Source organism: Oculina patagonica, chromosome 10, assembly GCF_052425735.1.
Source record: "Oculina patagonica isolate OP01 chromosome 10, crgOcupat, whole genome shotgun sequence".
Taxonomy (NCBI): Eukaryota; Metazoa; Cnidaria; class Anthozoa; order Scleractinia; family Oculinidae; genus Oculina; species Oculina patagonica.
This window is the reverse complement of record NC_135767.1, coordinates 22,257,402-22,272,655: the sequence shown is the minus strand read 5'-3', so window position 1 is coordinate 22,272,655 and position 15,254 is coordinate 22,257,402. Positions and strand designations below refer to the sequence as shown.

General features: G+C 40.7%; 3 protein-coding genes across 5 annotated transcripts in view; 2 read left to right on the top strand and 1 right to left on the bottom strand.

Moving 5' to 3' along the window:
• The window catches only part of LOC144628873 (protein bark beetle-like), a 92,736-nt gene that overhangs the window by 3,915 nt on the left and 73,567 nt on the right, over positions 1-15,254 (top strand). The window contains exons 2-5 of one of the 2 annotated variants that reach the window (XM_078486980.1): positions 678-1,135; positions 2,332-2,485; positions 3,319-3,785; positions 4,692-4,941. In XM_078486980.1, coding sequence (XP_078343106.1) covers positions 680-1,135; positions 2,332-2,485; positions 3,319-3,785; positions 4,692-4,941 — 1,327 coding nt within the window. In that variant the 5' untranslated portion in view covers positions 678-679. The remainder of the gene's footprint in view (positions 1-677; positions 1,136-2,331; positions 2,486-3,318; positions 3,786-4,691; positions 4,942-15,254) is intronic. The other variant, XM_078486981.1, reaches the window with a different exon arrangement.
• The window catches only part of LOC144628906 (uncharacterized), a 28,601-nt gene that overhangs the window by 8,481 nt on the left and 4,866 nt on the right, over positions 1-15,254 (bottom strand). The gene's annotated exons all lie outside the window — the stretch shown is intronic.
• Positions 7,053-15,254, top strand: LOC144628791 (uncharacterized; the record flags this gene model as incomplete). Its single annotated transcript, XM_078486905.1, has 5 exons — positions 7,053-9,915; positions 11,289-11,438; positions 13,443-13,601; positions 14,114-14,320; positions 14,773-15,254. Coding segments are annotated over exons 1-5 (3,861 nt in total), but the record flags the coding sequence as incomplete, so codon positions are not given.

Genomic DNA, 15,254 nt, shown 5'->3' with positions numbered 1-15,254 from the left:
TAAACTGAAGTTTTGGTGCTAGGATCTTGAATTTCCCTTAACTTTGCTTAAAAAGCACTTTTCCACAGTGCAGCCGCAAGATTTTGATGAAGATTCCATGAAAATATGTACAAAATTATACTTTGGTGCATGCGCATAAGGCAAAATTAAGTCTTTATTGCGAAATTGTTCCCATTTTTTTTCCTTGCTCCTTTTTCTTCCGTTTTTCTCGGCTTTGTTATTCCCACTCCTATATATTCCTATTATGCTCTTCACAGCCTTCCTTTAGGCCAAAAAAGTTTCGATGAAATCATTGGTAAACCCTGAAAAGAGGACCTCGATCATTTACAGGTGTTTTTGCCTGTTTAAGTACCGATTTTGCACCAAAAACTGACTGTATTCTTTTTATTAGCTCTGTCAGGATGCAACCGATACGCAAAATGAATAGTTGTGTGAAAAGGTCAAACCTGGCTCTTTCAGTCGCTTATCGCTGAAATCTGCTGACGTTCAAATCAATGACATCACAAGTGGTTCATTGACTGCTCCTCCAAATGTCGACAAAAATCGACATATCCGCTCGAATTATATGTTAAACCATCGAATAAGGTGTATTTATTAAAAAAAAAAGGTCGAGAAACCATATTCTTTTGTTGCTGTATATTAATTTCTAGGGTCAAAAACTTATTCTTATTCCTCAGAGATGGCGATCTATCCGTCACTGGTAAGACGAATTATTTCTCTACTGCTACTTATCATACAAGATCGGGTCGGAAGCACAAGTCTCGGAGGTGATATCATTGCCGATACAACCCTGGCACTGAACGGCTCACCTTACGTCGCATCTCAAGATCTTGTTGTAGCCGAAAACGCCACGTTAACTATACAACCAGGTGTCCAATTGCACTTTGATGTTGGAGTTGGTTTACAAGTTAAAGGTTCCCTGCAAGCGAAAGGAAACTTACGCCAAAGAATAGCATTCACCAAAACACCAACTAACGGCTCGGTGAATGTGGACGATTTAAACATTTCAGCGCCTTATAGTGATGGGATTCGCCTTAGCGACGGGGACAGCTACCGTGTTGGTCGGCTGGAAATTTTCCTAAACGGACAATGGGGAACTGTGTGCGATGATTCGTGGGATATGAGAGATACTGAGGTAAATAATAATTATAATCAGAATGTATTTACTATAGTAAGTTTAACATGACAGAGTGAAAGCTAGGGTTAAACAAAGCCTATAATGGTGTATGGATTAGGGTTGCAGGGTCAGGGCTTGTGGGTTAGGGTTAGGGTTAAGTTGTTGGGGTTAGGGTTAGATTTTGGGTTAGGGTTGCAGTTTGGGCCTGGGCTAGTCACGTGACCAGCACTCCTGCCACACTGGATCACCTTAGTTAAGGTAACTGTAGCCTTATGATTGCATTGAGCCCTAATAAAGTCTCTGGCCAAGCTACAATGTCAAATTATTTACTCCTCTTGCTTCAATTTTGTGCTGTGGTATAATTATAAAGGTTTTGAGGGGTATTGCCATCTACCCTCCCCTCCAACTTCTTGTCCTGCGGTCAAGTTGACACAAAGATTTGCATGAGGACTGGTGTTGATGGGCTTTGCATTTTTGAGTCGTTTGCGAATTCGAAAGATGAATTGACTGGCAAAAAATATTTTTGGTTAAAATAAAGGGATAAACCTGCCGGTTAAGTTTCAATACAGCTGCGGAACTTTATTGGCTTCAAGGATGAAATTGGCCGGACACCTTATTTCAATACTAAGTACGTGAAATGTTTTGATCCTGTGTAAGATTGGCGCTTCGATGCAGGTTTCGGCTGCTAAGGTTTTTTATTATTTTGGCGAGGTATTAGTTTAATGAAGCTACTTTACGGAAGGCCCATCTTGAAAACAACCTGACCATTTTTTTTTTTTTTTTTTTTTTTTTTAAGTTTGCCGTTCGTAATATAATCCATCGTAAATTGTTGTGTCGTTACTATCCTTGTTTATCTTTTTTGTTATTACTTCATGGTGTGTTTCTACTTTGGAAACTGTTATTTTAAGGTCCTTCAATTTGAAAATAAACTTTGTACATTAGAAGAATGACGTAAAAATTTAATATCGAGACATAGTTCATTTGTTTTCCTTCTAAGGGCTATTGATTATCATCATTCTCTTCAAGGGGAGAGGTTACACCTCAAGCAAAAAGAAATATATTTTGGTTACTTAAACGACATTGTAAAAGATATGTTTGTGTTGCAAACGAGAGAAAGGAGTTTTACGAATTCCCCTCCCTGCCGTAGTTTGTCCCCTCCCCTGCCGTGGTTTGAACGCTATTTAGGTATCTTTATATGTTCTCGTCGATCACAGGTTGCCTGCAGACAACTGGGTTTTCTGGAAGCAAAAAGTTACTACACTCACGGCAATGGAACTGGTCCAAATTGGTTGGACAATGTCAACTGTCAGGGAACTGAGATAAGTTTGCTGGAATGCAAACATATTGGAATTGGAGTACACAATTGCGGTAAGTCACATTGGGAAGAATATCATCTGAAATTACGGAATTGAACGCTGATTTCATTGATAGTCCTCTATTTATTTGAACACCAGTCCTTTTGACTGTCCTGTGAAACCAAAGAAGGCACAATGTTTTGTTTGTTTTTGTTTTCAAATGATGAATCAAACTGGCCTCCAAAATTAAAGTATTGATGTTTCGTGCGGAATCCTTTCCTTCAATCGACTTAGGACACATGTGTATGTTAATCACGTGATCACCTGTAAATATTTCATCATTATATATATTTTTTTTAAATTGCATCTTGGAAATAATGCAACCAATGGAAAGAGGAGCCAAGACAACGTATTTAGGAAAACTTTTCTTTTTTTAAACACCTTCAGTTAAGGTGATAAATGTGTTGGTGGGGAGGAAAAAATGGAATCCCTTTGCGGGCGCGATTCAGATTATTTATATCCCTCAGAGGAAACAAGTCGATTGCATTAGACGCCCTCAACTCCCGTACAGGTTACATCGCTTAATACATATTACATACCTTGCATGTTACTTTTGAGGATTCTTTGGACTTGAACCACGAAATTGGATAGATGTCATGGAAAGGTACTGTAAAAACTACAATATGGGACTCCCACCCTAAGTGGCACTAAAACACAATTTTCAACCCATATCTAGAACGATAAGTATCCCCACCAGTGCCATATATAGACCCTGTACAGTGAAGGGGGGGAGGGTAGGGGGTAGGAAGTGGGAACAGGGGTGGGGTGGGGGCTCATGCGCTTAATCGTACACGACACTCTCGATAAAAAAGGGTTCAGATATTTAAAGCTGTCTTTTATTGCCAGGTCACTCTAAGGATATTGGAATAGAATGCCTAGGCCTAACAAAGTTAAAGTCCTGGAAGGGTATAGAGTTTTCAAGTTTAAAGAAGCCTTTATCGCTTCAGTATGTGGATGTATCCCTGGCCTACGAAGCGATAAAAGGCGTCGAGTTCCTTCCGGACCTCGTCCATGTGACAGTTAAAAGATCTGTGTATGGAGTGACGTCTGCCAATGTGAGTTCCCCGCTGGCCATTAGAGATAGCAGTATCAGAGACAACCTATTTGCAGGCATCCAAATCAAGGGCATATCTAAGAACATAACTATTGAGAACACGGCAGTGGACAACACAACTCACGGACACGGGTTTAATTATAGCGGAATTGCTCCTGCTCCAGTTGATTTTTGTTCTGCCAATATGGATAATATCAACTCATTGCCAATCATTTTGCAAGCTTTAGGAAAAGCAAGAACGACTGTCGATTGCACCAAGGTACGTTATAAGATACTCCAACACCCTGCGGACGAGAGTCATCACTGTCGCAGAAAACCTCTAGTATTTTTCCAATTTGCACTAACAGCTCTCTAATGGCCGTATAAAATACATGTCGGCAAGTACTTTTATGATTTTACTGCTTTTGGTTTCCTTTACTGACCGTATCCAAAAATAGACGGCACTAGAATGGCTTGACTTGGTTTTCTTTTTAACTAGCTCTCCGCATTTCTAATCAAATCATGCAATCGTTATAACGTGCAAATTGCCAGTCAATTGCTTACATTCCATAACCCTCGAACATACGAGCAGATATACTTCACCGTAGTACAAGGCAGTAGATGGCCCCCACCCCCTCTTCCCAAAGGACTTTGTTCTAATATTGCGTGGAAAGCCCTTAGTTTGCTCTACAAGATGACATATTTTGTGGGCTGTTACGCAATATGACGTCATTAGAGCCGCGATCTTGGGATCTTGGATCCGCCATCTTTGATTTCGCCAATTCTTTAGAAAGTCAGAAAATTACGGAAATTGATATAAAATCAAGCGAGGGTGCTTATGGAATATAAATTACAAAAAGAAACTTTTAACTAAAACCAAAATGGAAAAATAAAAAAAAAATAAAATAAAAACAATGGTAAAAATGACGATTTTTGGCCAGACCTGCTTTTAATTATGACGTTGCGATAGCATGGTCAAAAACCACGGAAACAGTGTTGACATACCAAAACCTTTGCAAGGGCTGAATGAACAGCTATTGAAAGTCTCAGCATTATACAGTAAATCCTATTTCAAAATTAAGAAAACACCACAAGGCATCTCCGCTCCACCCCTTTGTATGCCCGAAGGTTAAGAAAAGAGTGATGACACGTTTCAAGTCTTTAAATTTTACCCTTTTCGCTGCAGATTATTAAAACTCAACCAGGACACCTCTTGGCTGTGCATTACCAATCCATGTCTGGAGAGAGGTTTGAGCTGGAGGTTCATGACGGGAACACCACAAACGCCACTCAGCTCACGCTTGTGAACCAGTGGACAGGTGCCAACCAAGCAGTCACGCCATCCTTAAGCTCAGGTCACGAACTCTACATAAGGTTTCGATACAATGCGGACAGCAGAGATGCCAGAGTGAAATTCCTTATCACGGACGATCAAGGTAGGAAGAAAAACCGTGATAGCTGAAGTTTGCTCATTAGTGGGGCGAGGACAAAGATCTACACCCCCCCACTTCTGGGTTGCCTGTCGTTGCTATGACAAATCCCATTTGAGGTAAACGAATGTCGATTTACCGTGTTGGTGAATATGTTGTGGTTTAAATTTATCATTTATAGAAAATATAACATCTCGCGCTGAAAAATAAGAGCAGTTCACACAAAGTAGCAGATGTTTAGCTTACATTATAAATTATTTTCATTGAACAGGAATTAAGATTATGATAGAAATTAAATGAAGATGTTGCTGCGTGCGCACATAAACAACACTACCTAAATACGTTTTTTACAGCATTCAATAAATTATGCATAAGAATTTTGGAGTCACCGGAGTCGTTTAGATGTAAAACGGTCATTTACTTCCCTGTCAAACTTAACTTGAATGAAATCCCCTAATATGCTTCGTGTGCCCGCGCTAAATGAGGCGAAATGTATATGAGCGGCAAGAATTCTTTAGTGAAATCACCTAAAAGTTCCCTATGCTTCAACAGACATCTTCAGAACTAACCTTCAGCTAGCCTACAATTTAATTTTAAAATTGAAATAAAAGACTGGTACGTAATCTGAAAAATTAATAAATAAAAAAAGTAAAAAAGTATTATTAAACGATTAGTAATGGTAATAGGAGTGGAGTTATTTCCCGCTACGTGCTTGGCCGATTGAAGTTACTCGCCCGATTACTCCCTGAATTGTACGACACTAAGTCCGATTACCAACTAATGGTATTAATAATAAAATGCGAGAAACTCAGTAATGGAATACTTAATATGAGACCAAACATCGTTCATGTTGTAATAAATAATACCACTGGGGCACCCATCACTGAGCTTAAGAAGCTATTACTACATAAACAGTCCCCCAAACAGAAATCTTCAAATTCTTCACTGTTTTGCTGTTCTTATGTTAAAGAAGCTATTACTACATAAACAGTCCCCCAAAAAGAAATCTTCAAATTCTTCACTGTTTTGCGCTTCTTATGAGAACACAGTTTAGTTTCAAGGCTTTCTAAATCTTTAGTGGTAAACAGGTTGTCAAAATTTAAAGAAAAGAATAAAAGTCATTGGACGAGTTAATTTCGTCCATTTTGTTTTCAAGCTGCTCATTTGAGATTCGTACCTTGGATTTGATTGGTTAGCACGGGTAAGGTAGTTAAATGTCATGGCTACTATAGTAGTACTAACAGTTGCTGCTGAATTTTCATCTGGCTATTAAACTGTTCAATTACACCTGTCCGATTACAAGCTGCTTTAATCAGGTCAATGTCAACCAATCAGATTCTAGCAATTAATTTGTTATTGACACAATTAGTGAAGAAAACGTTTGTCACTGCCAACGTTTTCATTTAAGACAGGTTGTAAACGTCTAACCAACAACGTCTCCTTTATTTCACGTTGTATATCTGATCTACCTGTTGCTAAAATGTAAAAGTGATTTCATGCCGTGGCTTGTTGATGTTATATGATCCGCAATGGCTGCATGCAGCATGGATGACAGCTTTTCGTGAGTGCTTTGAAATGTTGTTTTTCTGTCGTGAAACCGACTCTTTGTTTTCCTGAGTAAAAATTATCGCAGTCCAGCAACTTGCCTCGTGTACCTCTTTGGACATAAGAGAACCGCTGAGTCTGTCTTTGTATGAAATAATAATAATAATAATAATAATAATAATAATAATAATAATAATAATAATAATAATAATAATAATAATAATAATAATAATATTAATAATTATAATCCGGCTAGCATTTTGGAAAATTATACAACAATATAACTTTTATGTACAAGATTTAAGTTGCTTTGCCCTTGGAGACTGTAGTGAAAGGTCTTTGGGTTTGTTCCGGTGTCTGTTCGCTACAGAGACAACGATAAGGAAGCATGCAGATAAGATTTCATTTTTACTTCTGAGGTATGAAAGAGTTCTATTTAGACTTAAGGCCAACAATTAGTCGTAAATCGATGTTAAGAACGAAATGTGATGGCGTTTGATAATGAAGACAAGGAGCGGAACTGAATTTTGCTGTCCTGTTGAAACTCAATTGTGAAACTGATCACGGTTGTCATGCCGATTCTCTTTTCAGATGTTTCTTCTCTTATGATATCCAACTGCACATTTAATGACAACCATGGAAATGGCATATCCTTAAAGGACTTCACAGGAAAGATAGCGATTTCTTCGACAACTGTCTTTCGGAATAAACACGAAGGCATGACCGCTGGACTTATTTCTGGAACAATAACAGCTACCAATACTCACTTTATTGATAACAGCGCCAACGGTCTTGGAATTTTGGACAGCAGTTTCCTATCATGTAACCTTCACCAACTGTCTGCCAAAGGAAATAATCGCGATGGCTTATATCTCCAGCTCGTTTCTCTTAAAAGTAACGTGGCGGAGTCGTCGTTCGATGAAAACGCCTACAACGGATTTGCAATCGCTAATGGCGCGGGTAAAATTGAATTCCAAAACATCACTGCAGTTTTCAACGGATACAGCGGAGTTCGGATTTACGATGGTAAAGTGTCGTCCAACTTCAGATTTTCTAATTTGTCAAACAACAAAGAAGATGGCTGCTGCATATCAAACCAAGCTGGAGCTCATCAGTTCTTTAATTGCACAGCAAATTCCAATTTGAGGCACGGTATCAGCATGTTCGATCCTCAACATTATAATCCTTCACCGAGTTACTACTTCCAACAGTTTAGTCTAATAGATAGCACGATCAACGGCAACATTCAGTATGGAGTCAGACTAGCCCCCGAGTACTCAAATGACTCTGCCGTTAATTTTACCGTAGCAATTAGCAAGAGCCTATTTACTCGTAACAGCAGAGGGGCCATCTTTTTGTCTTCAGAAAAATATCGGTGGAATAAAAACACCACTTTTTGTAAAAGGTGCTCATCTAGCAGAACACAAACCTTAGTTGTCCATGATAACTTGTTCACGGGTAACCAATGCCCGGATAAAGCACTGATCAGCATCGAAAGTAATGGGAATCATGTTAACATTACAAAGAACAGTTTTACGGCAAATGTAGGACTCTGCGTGTTTCTTGGAGGTATGAGTACGCATGGTCCCATTAGTATATTAGATAACCTATTTAATGAGAATAATTGCGCAAATAAGAGCGTAATAGAAGTCCTTCGCATGGACGAAACCGCCACGTTTTCAAACAACATTTTCACCCAAAACATAGCAGGGACCGTCATCTTTCTTCAAGTGATACATGACATCCATCCATCGGTGCACAGAGAAAAGATTACCTTCAATAACAACACTTTATCCAGCAACATTGCTTACACCTCATCACGACTGTCTACTGCAGAGGATTCTTGTGCTCTTGTTATTTCTGGTATTCTTAATTACAAAGAAATACTTTTCGGCTTTAACAAATTTAATAACTCTGTATATCGAAGAGAACTGTGCGTTAGGTTTCCTGCCTTTTCCACACGTGATGTCGTCAACGTGACACATAACTGGTGGGGGACAGCAAACGGAGGTAACGTGCGTGACAGGATATCGGATTTTGATGACAATTACGACTTTGCTATTGCCGATGATTGGCCATTTCTGCTAAGTGATATTGACCAAATTTTAACTGCAGTCGAACAACACGATTTCAAACAACATGGAAGCGTTCTTTCAGGGCGTTTGTTTGAATCTGTAACACTCAAAGCCTCTCATAGCCCGTACAGCGTGACTTCAGATTTGACTGTCCTTGATAACGTTACGCTAGCTATAGAAGCAGGTGTCACGGTCAAAGTAAGCCCTGGAATGAGCATACTTGTTACTGGAGCGCTCGAAGCTCACGGAACGCTTACCGAACCAGTTATATTTACAATCAAGGAACCTACAGCCAGACATAAAGATTCGCAGTTACCTGTTCGACTTGTTGATGGGGATTTTGCGTGGGAAGGGAGGGCAGAGGTGTTTCACAGCAACTCTTGGAAACCTATCCCAGCTTCTAGCAACATCTTCTTGAGGAATACTACTGAGGTGATCTGTAGACAGCTTGGTTATGGTCCACCAGTTGCTGCCATGGGAATCCCAGATACATTTGATAATGTAAACAGATCATGGTTGGTAGAATTTATTTGCCATGGGAATGAAGCATTTTTACACGAATGCCCCACAAAACATGAAGCCCGGAACTATAGTAACATGTTAGCTGCTGTGGTGAAATGTCAGGGAGCACCCTGGGGAAATTTGCGGTTTGTATCCCCCAGCGATGTAAACCTTTCTCCAATGCAGTCGGTATTGGATCACGTCCAGTTTTCACACTGTGGTAATCGCCATGGAATGGATGTTGCAGCAATAGAGGCCGTAGCAAATGTGCCCAAACTGAAATCCATCGTTATAAGAAATTGTTTATCTGGTGGCCTAAAAATTTACTCTCCAAGAACTGATGTACATCTAGATAAAAACACGTTTTTTAACACTGGGGAGGCCGGTATAAGCTTTGTACAAGGGCGGCGCAACATTCTAGTGGAGAGTTCAGAATCATCAAGAAATCAACGAGGCATTTCCTTTGAGGAACCAACCGCTCAAAATGTCCCTCGAGTCAACCATGGGCGAGTATTTCTATGCAGTGAGGAGAAAGCTGTTTTTGTAAAGAATCACGTGCATCTTGTTTTTGATATCCCAAGGCCCAAGGACACACTGATATCGCTAACCTGTCAGAAAGTTTTGACAGTTACCAAAGGTCGAGGAATCAAGTTGACTCTGCTGTACTTCAAGGGAACACAGCAGCTGAAAATTTACGACTCCAGAAACACTACTAACTTGATCGTGAACAGCTCAAATGCAGGCCTGACTGCTTTTGTTCATAAAGAGTTACACATTCCACGTGATGTCATTTTGGTACAGTGGAGTAGTGATGTAAATTCTGAAGTTGCTTTTCTGGTGGAGGACATGAATATAGACGGTGAGTGCCTTTATTAGGAAACTTTCCATAAAGTTGTTATATTTAAAACCATTTTTTAAACCTTAACCCTATTCAAACCGGGGAGAAGGGTTTGAGGCCCGCGCTGACTTTGAACGCTTATAACTTTTTCAAGCTTCAACCAAACGCTGCCAAACTTTGAGAGTTTATCTGAAATTTATTTGGGAATAATTTGGTAGGATAGGTTGTTGTGTCAAGAACTTGACATCACCATGGCAACGGAATTTTGACAGGTATGTTTTCCCAAATTTGTAATTTTCATGTTTCTATTAATGAAAATTAACTTTAATGCACTTTTTCATCTTTTTACGGTTTTAAAGCACATTTTTTTTTTATTTGAGTACTTTGCAGTAATTTTGGGTGGTTTTCTGGCTTTTGGAAAAATTTGAAATCCAAGATGGCGGATCCAAGATGGTGGCTGTTTTGACATTATGATGTAGTTGTCACGTGATATGTCGTCATCATCCCACGTGACGAATACCAAAAGATAGATTTTCGGACATACTCTACATCCTATACGTTTCATTGCTTAAATTTTTAATTGCTTAAATATTCTGGAAGTTACATAGGGGGGAGGGGGTGCTTTAAAAGACCCCCTCCTCACCCCCGGTCCCAGAAGGTCCGAAAAAGATTGGTCTGAATAGAGTTAGTAGTAGTAATAGTAGTAAGTCTTTATTTTATAAGGGTGACCCTTGACAGTGATAAAACCGATGAACTTGTGGCCCTCAGAAAAAGTAATAAAAGGAAACAAAGAAAAATAAAAAAAAATATCAGCAATATAACAACGTTTCAAAATGTAAAAATAGAAAAAGAAATTAAAACTTTGTACAGCAATAAATATAAAGGTTGCGGGGCACAATATCCCTGTAAACTTTTAGCGGAATGGCCTTTCAAACATTTATCATAATATAAAGCGTTTTAAAGTAACACCTCTGCCAATACTTTGCTTTATGAATATGTTCATGGTCAATGTAGGTTGACCATGATGAGGAAACACCAAATTTCGAAAAAAAGAAAAAACGGCGCAGTTATGACTTACGAAAGATACAAGGAGATGTTCACGATTGATCTAAGTTCTTTTGTATATCCTCACTCCTGCGATGTCGGAAGAAAGCAGCAGTAACCTAAATATATTCAATTTAAAAATTCATCTGATTTTCAGTTTCTTTTAGATGCAAGTTTAGCTGAACGTTCAGCCATTAAACATTGATTTCGGTTGCCTTATTTTTAGCCTTAGCTTTTTAATGATGGTTCACATCTCTCCGAGTCATTAATAACATTCTAATTGATTTACTTGTGACTGTAAAATCGATGGAGCTGTCGAGGCTAATTTAATGTTAATTGTTATTGGATAGATTTCCCATGTACGTACGAGCGCGACTTTTGCGGTTGGCAGGCATTCACCAACATGTCAATCAATGGCCTTAATGTCACACAAACTTGGAAAATAACTCGCTATTCATTGTCGGATTACGTAACGGACTACTCTTACCTCTCTTATAATGGTAAGTCTTCAAAGTAAAATGAAACCAGTAATGCACATGCTTCAGTTGCCTGAATTGAGCTTGTTGCAATACTCCTTACACGATATCATTTGCATTTGAAGGTAGCTGAGATGGTAGATCGGTGGGCAGGTAGGTATAACTATAGGTAGGTAGGTAGGTAGGTAGGAAGGTAGGTAGGTAGGTAGGTAGGTAGGTAGGAAGGTAGGTAGGCAGGTAGGTAGGTAGGTAGGTAGGTAGGTAGGTAGGTAGGTAGGTAGGTAGGAAGGTTTAGGTAGGTAGGTAGGTAGGTAGGTAGGTAGGTAGGTAGGTAGGTAGGAAGGTAGGTAGGCAGGTAGGTAGGTAGGTAGGTAGGTAGGTAGGTAGGTAAGGTAGGTAGGCAGGTAGGTAGGTAGGTAGGTAGGTAGGTAGGTAGGTAGGTAGGAAGGTAGGTAGGTAGGTAGGTAGGTAGGTAGGTAGGTAGGAAGGTAGGTAGGTAGGTAGGTAGGAAGGTAGGTAGGCAGGTAGGTAGGTAGGTAGGTAGGTAGGTAGGTAGGTAGGTAGGTAGGTAGGTAGGCAGGTAGGTAGGCAGGCAGGCAGGCAGGCAGGCAGGCAGGCAGGCAGGTAGGAAGGCAGGTAGGCAGGTAGGCAGGCAGGCAGGCAGGCAGGCAGGCAGGCAGGCAGGAAGGTAGGTAGGCAGGAAGGCAGGCAGGCAGGCAGGCAGGCAGGCAGGTAGGTAGGCAGGCAGGCAGGCAGGAAGGCAGGCAGGCAGGCAGGCAGGCAGGCAGGCAGGCAGGCAGGCAGGCAGGCAGGCAGGAAGGCAGGCAGGCAGGCAGGCAGGCAGGCAGGCAGGCAGGCAGGCAGGCAGGCAGGCAGGCAGGCAGGCAGGCAGGCAGGCAGGCAGGCAGGTAGGCAGGTAGGCAGGAAGGCAGGCAGGCAGGTAGGCAGGTAGGTAGGCAGGCAGGCAGGCAGGCAGGCAGGTAGGCAGGCAGGTAGGCAGGCAGGTAGGTAGGTAGGTAGGCAGGTAGGTAGGCAGGCAGGCAGGCAGGCAGGCAGGTAGGCAGGTAGGTAGGTAGGCAGGTAGGCAGGTAGGCAGGTAGGTAGGTAGGAAGGTAGGCAGGCAGGTAGGTAGGTAGGTAGGTAGGTAGGTAGGAAGGTAGGTAGGTAGGTAGGTAGGTAGGTAGGTAGGTAGGTAGGTAGGAAGGTAGGTAGGTAGGTAGGTAGGTAGGAAGGTAGGTAGGTAGGTAGGTAGGTAGGTAGGTAGGTAGGAAGGTAGGTAGGCAGGTAGGTAGGCAGGTAGGTAGGTAGGTAGGTAGGCAGGTAGGTAGGTAGGTAGGTAGGTAGGTAGGTAGGAAGGTAGGTAGGTAGGTAGGTAGGTAGGTAGGTAGGTAGGTAGGCAGGAAGGTAGGTAGGTAGGTAGGTAGGTAGGTAGGAAGGTAGGTAGGTAGGTAGGTAGGTAGGTAGGTAGGTAGGTAGGTAGGTAGGTAGGTAGGTAGGTAGGTAGGTAGGTAGGAAGGTAGGCAGGCAGGTAGGTAGGTAGGTAGGTAGGTAGGTAGGTAGGTAGGAAGGTAGGTAGGTAGGTAGGTAGGTAGGTAGGTAGGTAGGTAGGAAGGTAGGTAGGTAGGTAGGTAGGTAGGTAGGCAGGTAGGTATGTAGGTAGGTAGGAAGGTAGGTAGGTAGGTAGGTAGGAAGGTAGGTAGGTAGGTAGGTAGGTAGGCAGGTAGGTAGATAGGTAGGTAGGTAGGAAGGTAGGTAGGTAGGTAGGTAGGCAGGCAGGTAGGTAGGTAGGTGGGTAGGTAGGTAGGTAGGAAGGTAGGTAGGTAGGTAGGTAGGTAGGTAGGTAGGTAGGTAGGTAGGTAGGTAGGTAGGTAGGTAGGTAACAAACAAATGCCTTTCAAACGATTTTATTTCCTGGCCACCTAAGATAACTGAGAACCACTTTCCAAAAGTTTTAAATGCCGTTTCTATGGAGTGCGTGTAAAATTCAGCAAATTTTTGAGCACCCGTTGTTAAATTTTCCCATTTCAGGAAAACGGCTATACGTTGGTAATGACTTTGGAAATGTTGGTGGGCGTGCTGCAATCATCAGCCCTTCTATCACAATATTATCCCAGTTATGCTCTGTAGTGTTCTTTTATCGCGTGGGAAAACAAGGAAGAGCTGGCCTGTCACTTTACATTCAAACAGGTTAGTTGTGTATATTATGTTTTTTTCTTTCAGTGGTCATTATCGATCATTTGTTTATATGATCCTTGCTACTGTTTTTAATTTTTTCCTTCAATCTCAAATGTGAATGTTGCGCAAAAATCATTCAGAGCAGGATCTGTCCTGCTCCTTTCCCAGAAGAGTTACTGCCTGAGTTATTTTCTGAAGCTATGACGTCACATTTTACAACTTTGGTCGTTAGCAAAATATCCAACTATTTCTTGTTTCCGAACTTTTTCTACAACAACAGAAATTCTTGTCTGTAGATTGTGATGCGAACGAACAACAAATTTTTCAAATCCATCTTCAGATCCCTTTTCGGCATAACACATAACTAGAAAGAGAATAAAGCATGAAACACATTTGCATGTCAATCTTATAATGTTGCAAGGAGACTCGATGACAAGAGTATTTAAAGGTTATGTATGGCTTGTATGTCTAGTTTCTCATCAAAACTTTCGTATTTCTCTTTTGTACTTGTTTTTATCTTAAAGGGAAATTTCCCTCAACTCGTCACAGACTAATCTGGAGCGCAAAAAATATCGAGATATCGAGTTGGAGAAAAGTGGTTGTTGAACTTCCCAATGATGTTGATGAGTACAGACTGTTGTTTGAAGGCGAATATAACGAGACATCAGGTTATTTCTCGAGGAACTATGTGACTATTGACAACTTGAAACTAAGAAGCTGCTCAGTTGAAGGTAAACTATTCTCCAAGCATTTGCTATAATTTGGTTTGAAATAAATGATGATATGCAAAAAAAAAACTTTGTTAGTAAATTAAATTTCATCAGTTGCGTAGACCCAAAGAATCCGGGGGTTCTGATGGGATTCGAATCCATGACCTTTGTGGTAACACGGCAGAAGCTAAAAAAATATTTGTTTACACGTGGCGGAAACACGATATTCTAAGCATCAAAAAGTGACTAAAATCAAGTCGTATTAACGAGTTGGTCGTATTAAAAAGGCACTTAACTTAAACACAAGACTTACTAAGAAAGGGATTGAACTATAGTTTGATTCTGCGGAAAGACTTTTAATTTTGAATAAGCTATCTTATTATTCTTTGATAATTAAAATGCGCTTCTTTAGTCAACCGGCAAAGATTGCAAATCGCTTTTTAATGGTATCTTTTATCTATTTTTTCCTGCAGAACACCGCATATCCGACAGTGTATTAAGTGACAACGTACAACAAGCTATAAAGTACACTTCTGTGGACGATGGAAGCAGCAGACAATCTAGTCTGACCATTGAAAGGTGTAAAATCACTGGCACACCAGCCTCTAACTCAGTTGTACCTCAAAAGAACGCGGCTATTTTTCTTGATATTCAGGACAGCAATTTTACTCTCGCCAATAACTTTATCTCTGGAAACATTTTAGGGGGTATTCAAGCGCAGTTAGGGCGGAGCGACGGAGCAAGCTTACCAAGAAACTTGATATACGGCAACACGTTCTATAGTAATGCAAACGGAACAATACTCATACAAGAGAAAAAAGAGTTGAATTGCAACTATAGCTTTGTTAGCATAGTGAACAACATCTTTGAAAGCAACTTGGGCTATGGAAGTACCATAAGAGTTGATGACGAGCAAAGCGAGATCATAAATAATTTTTTTTACAACAACTCTGGG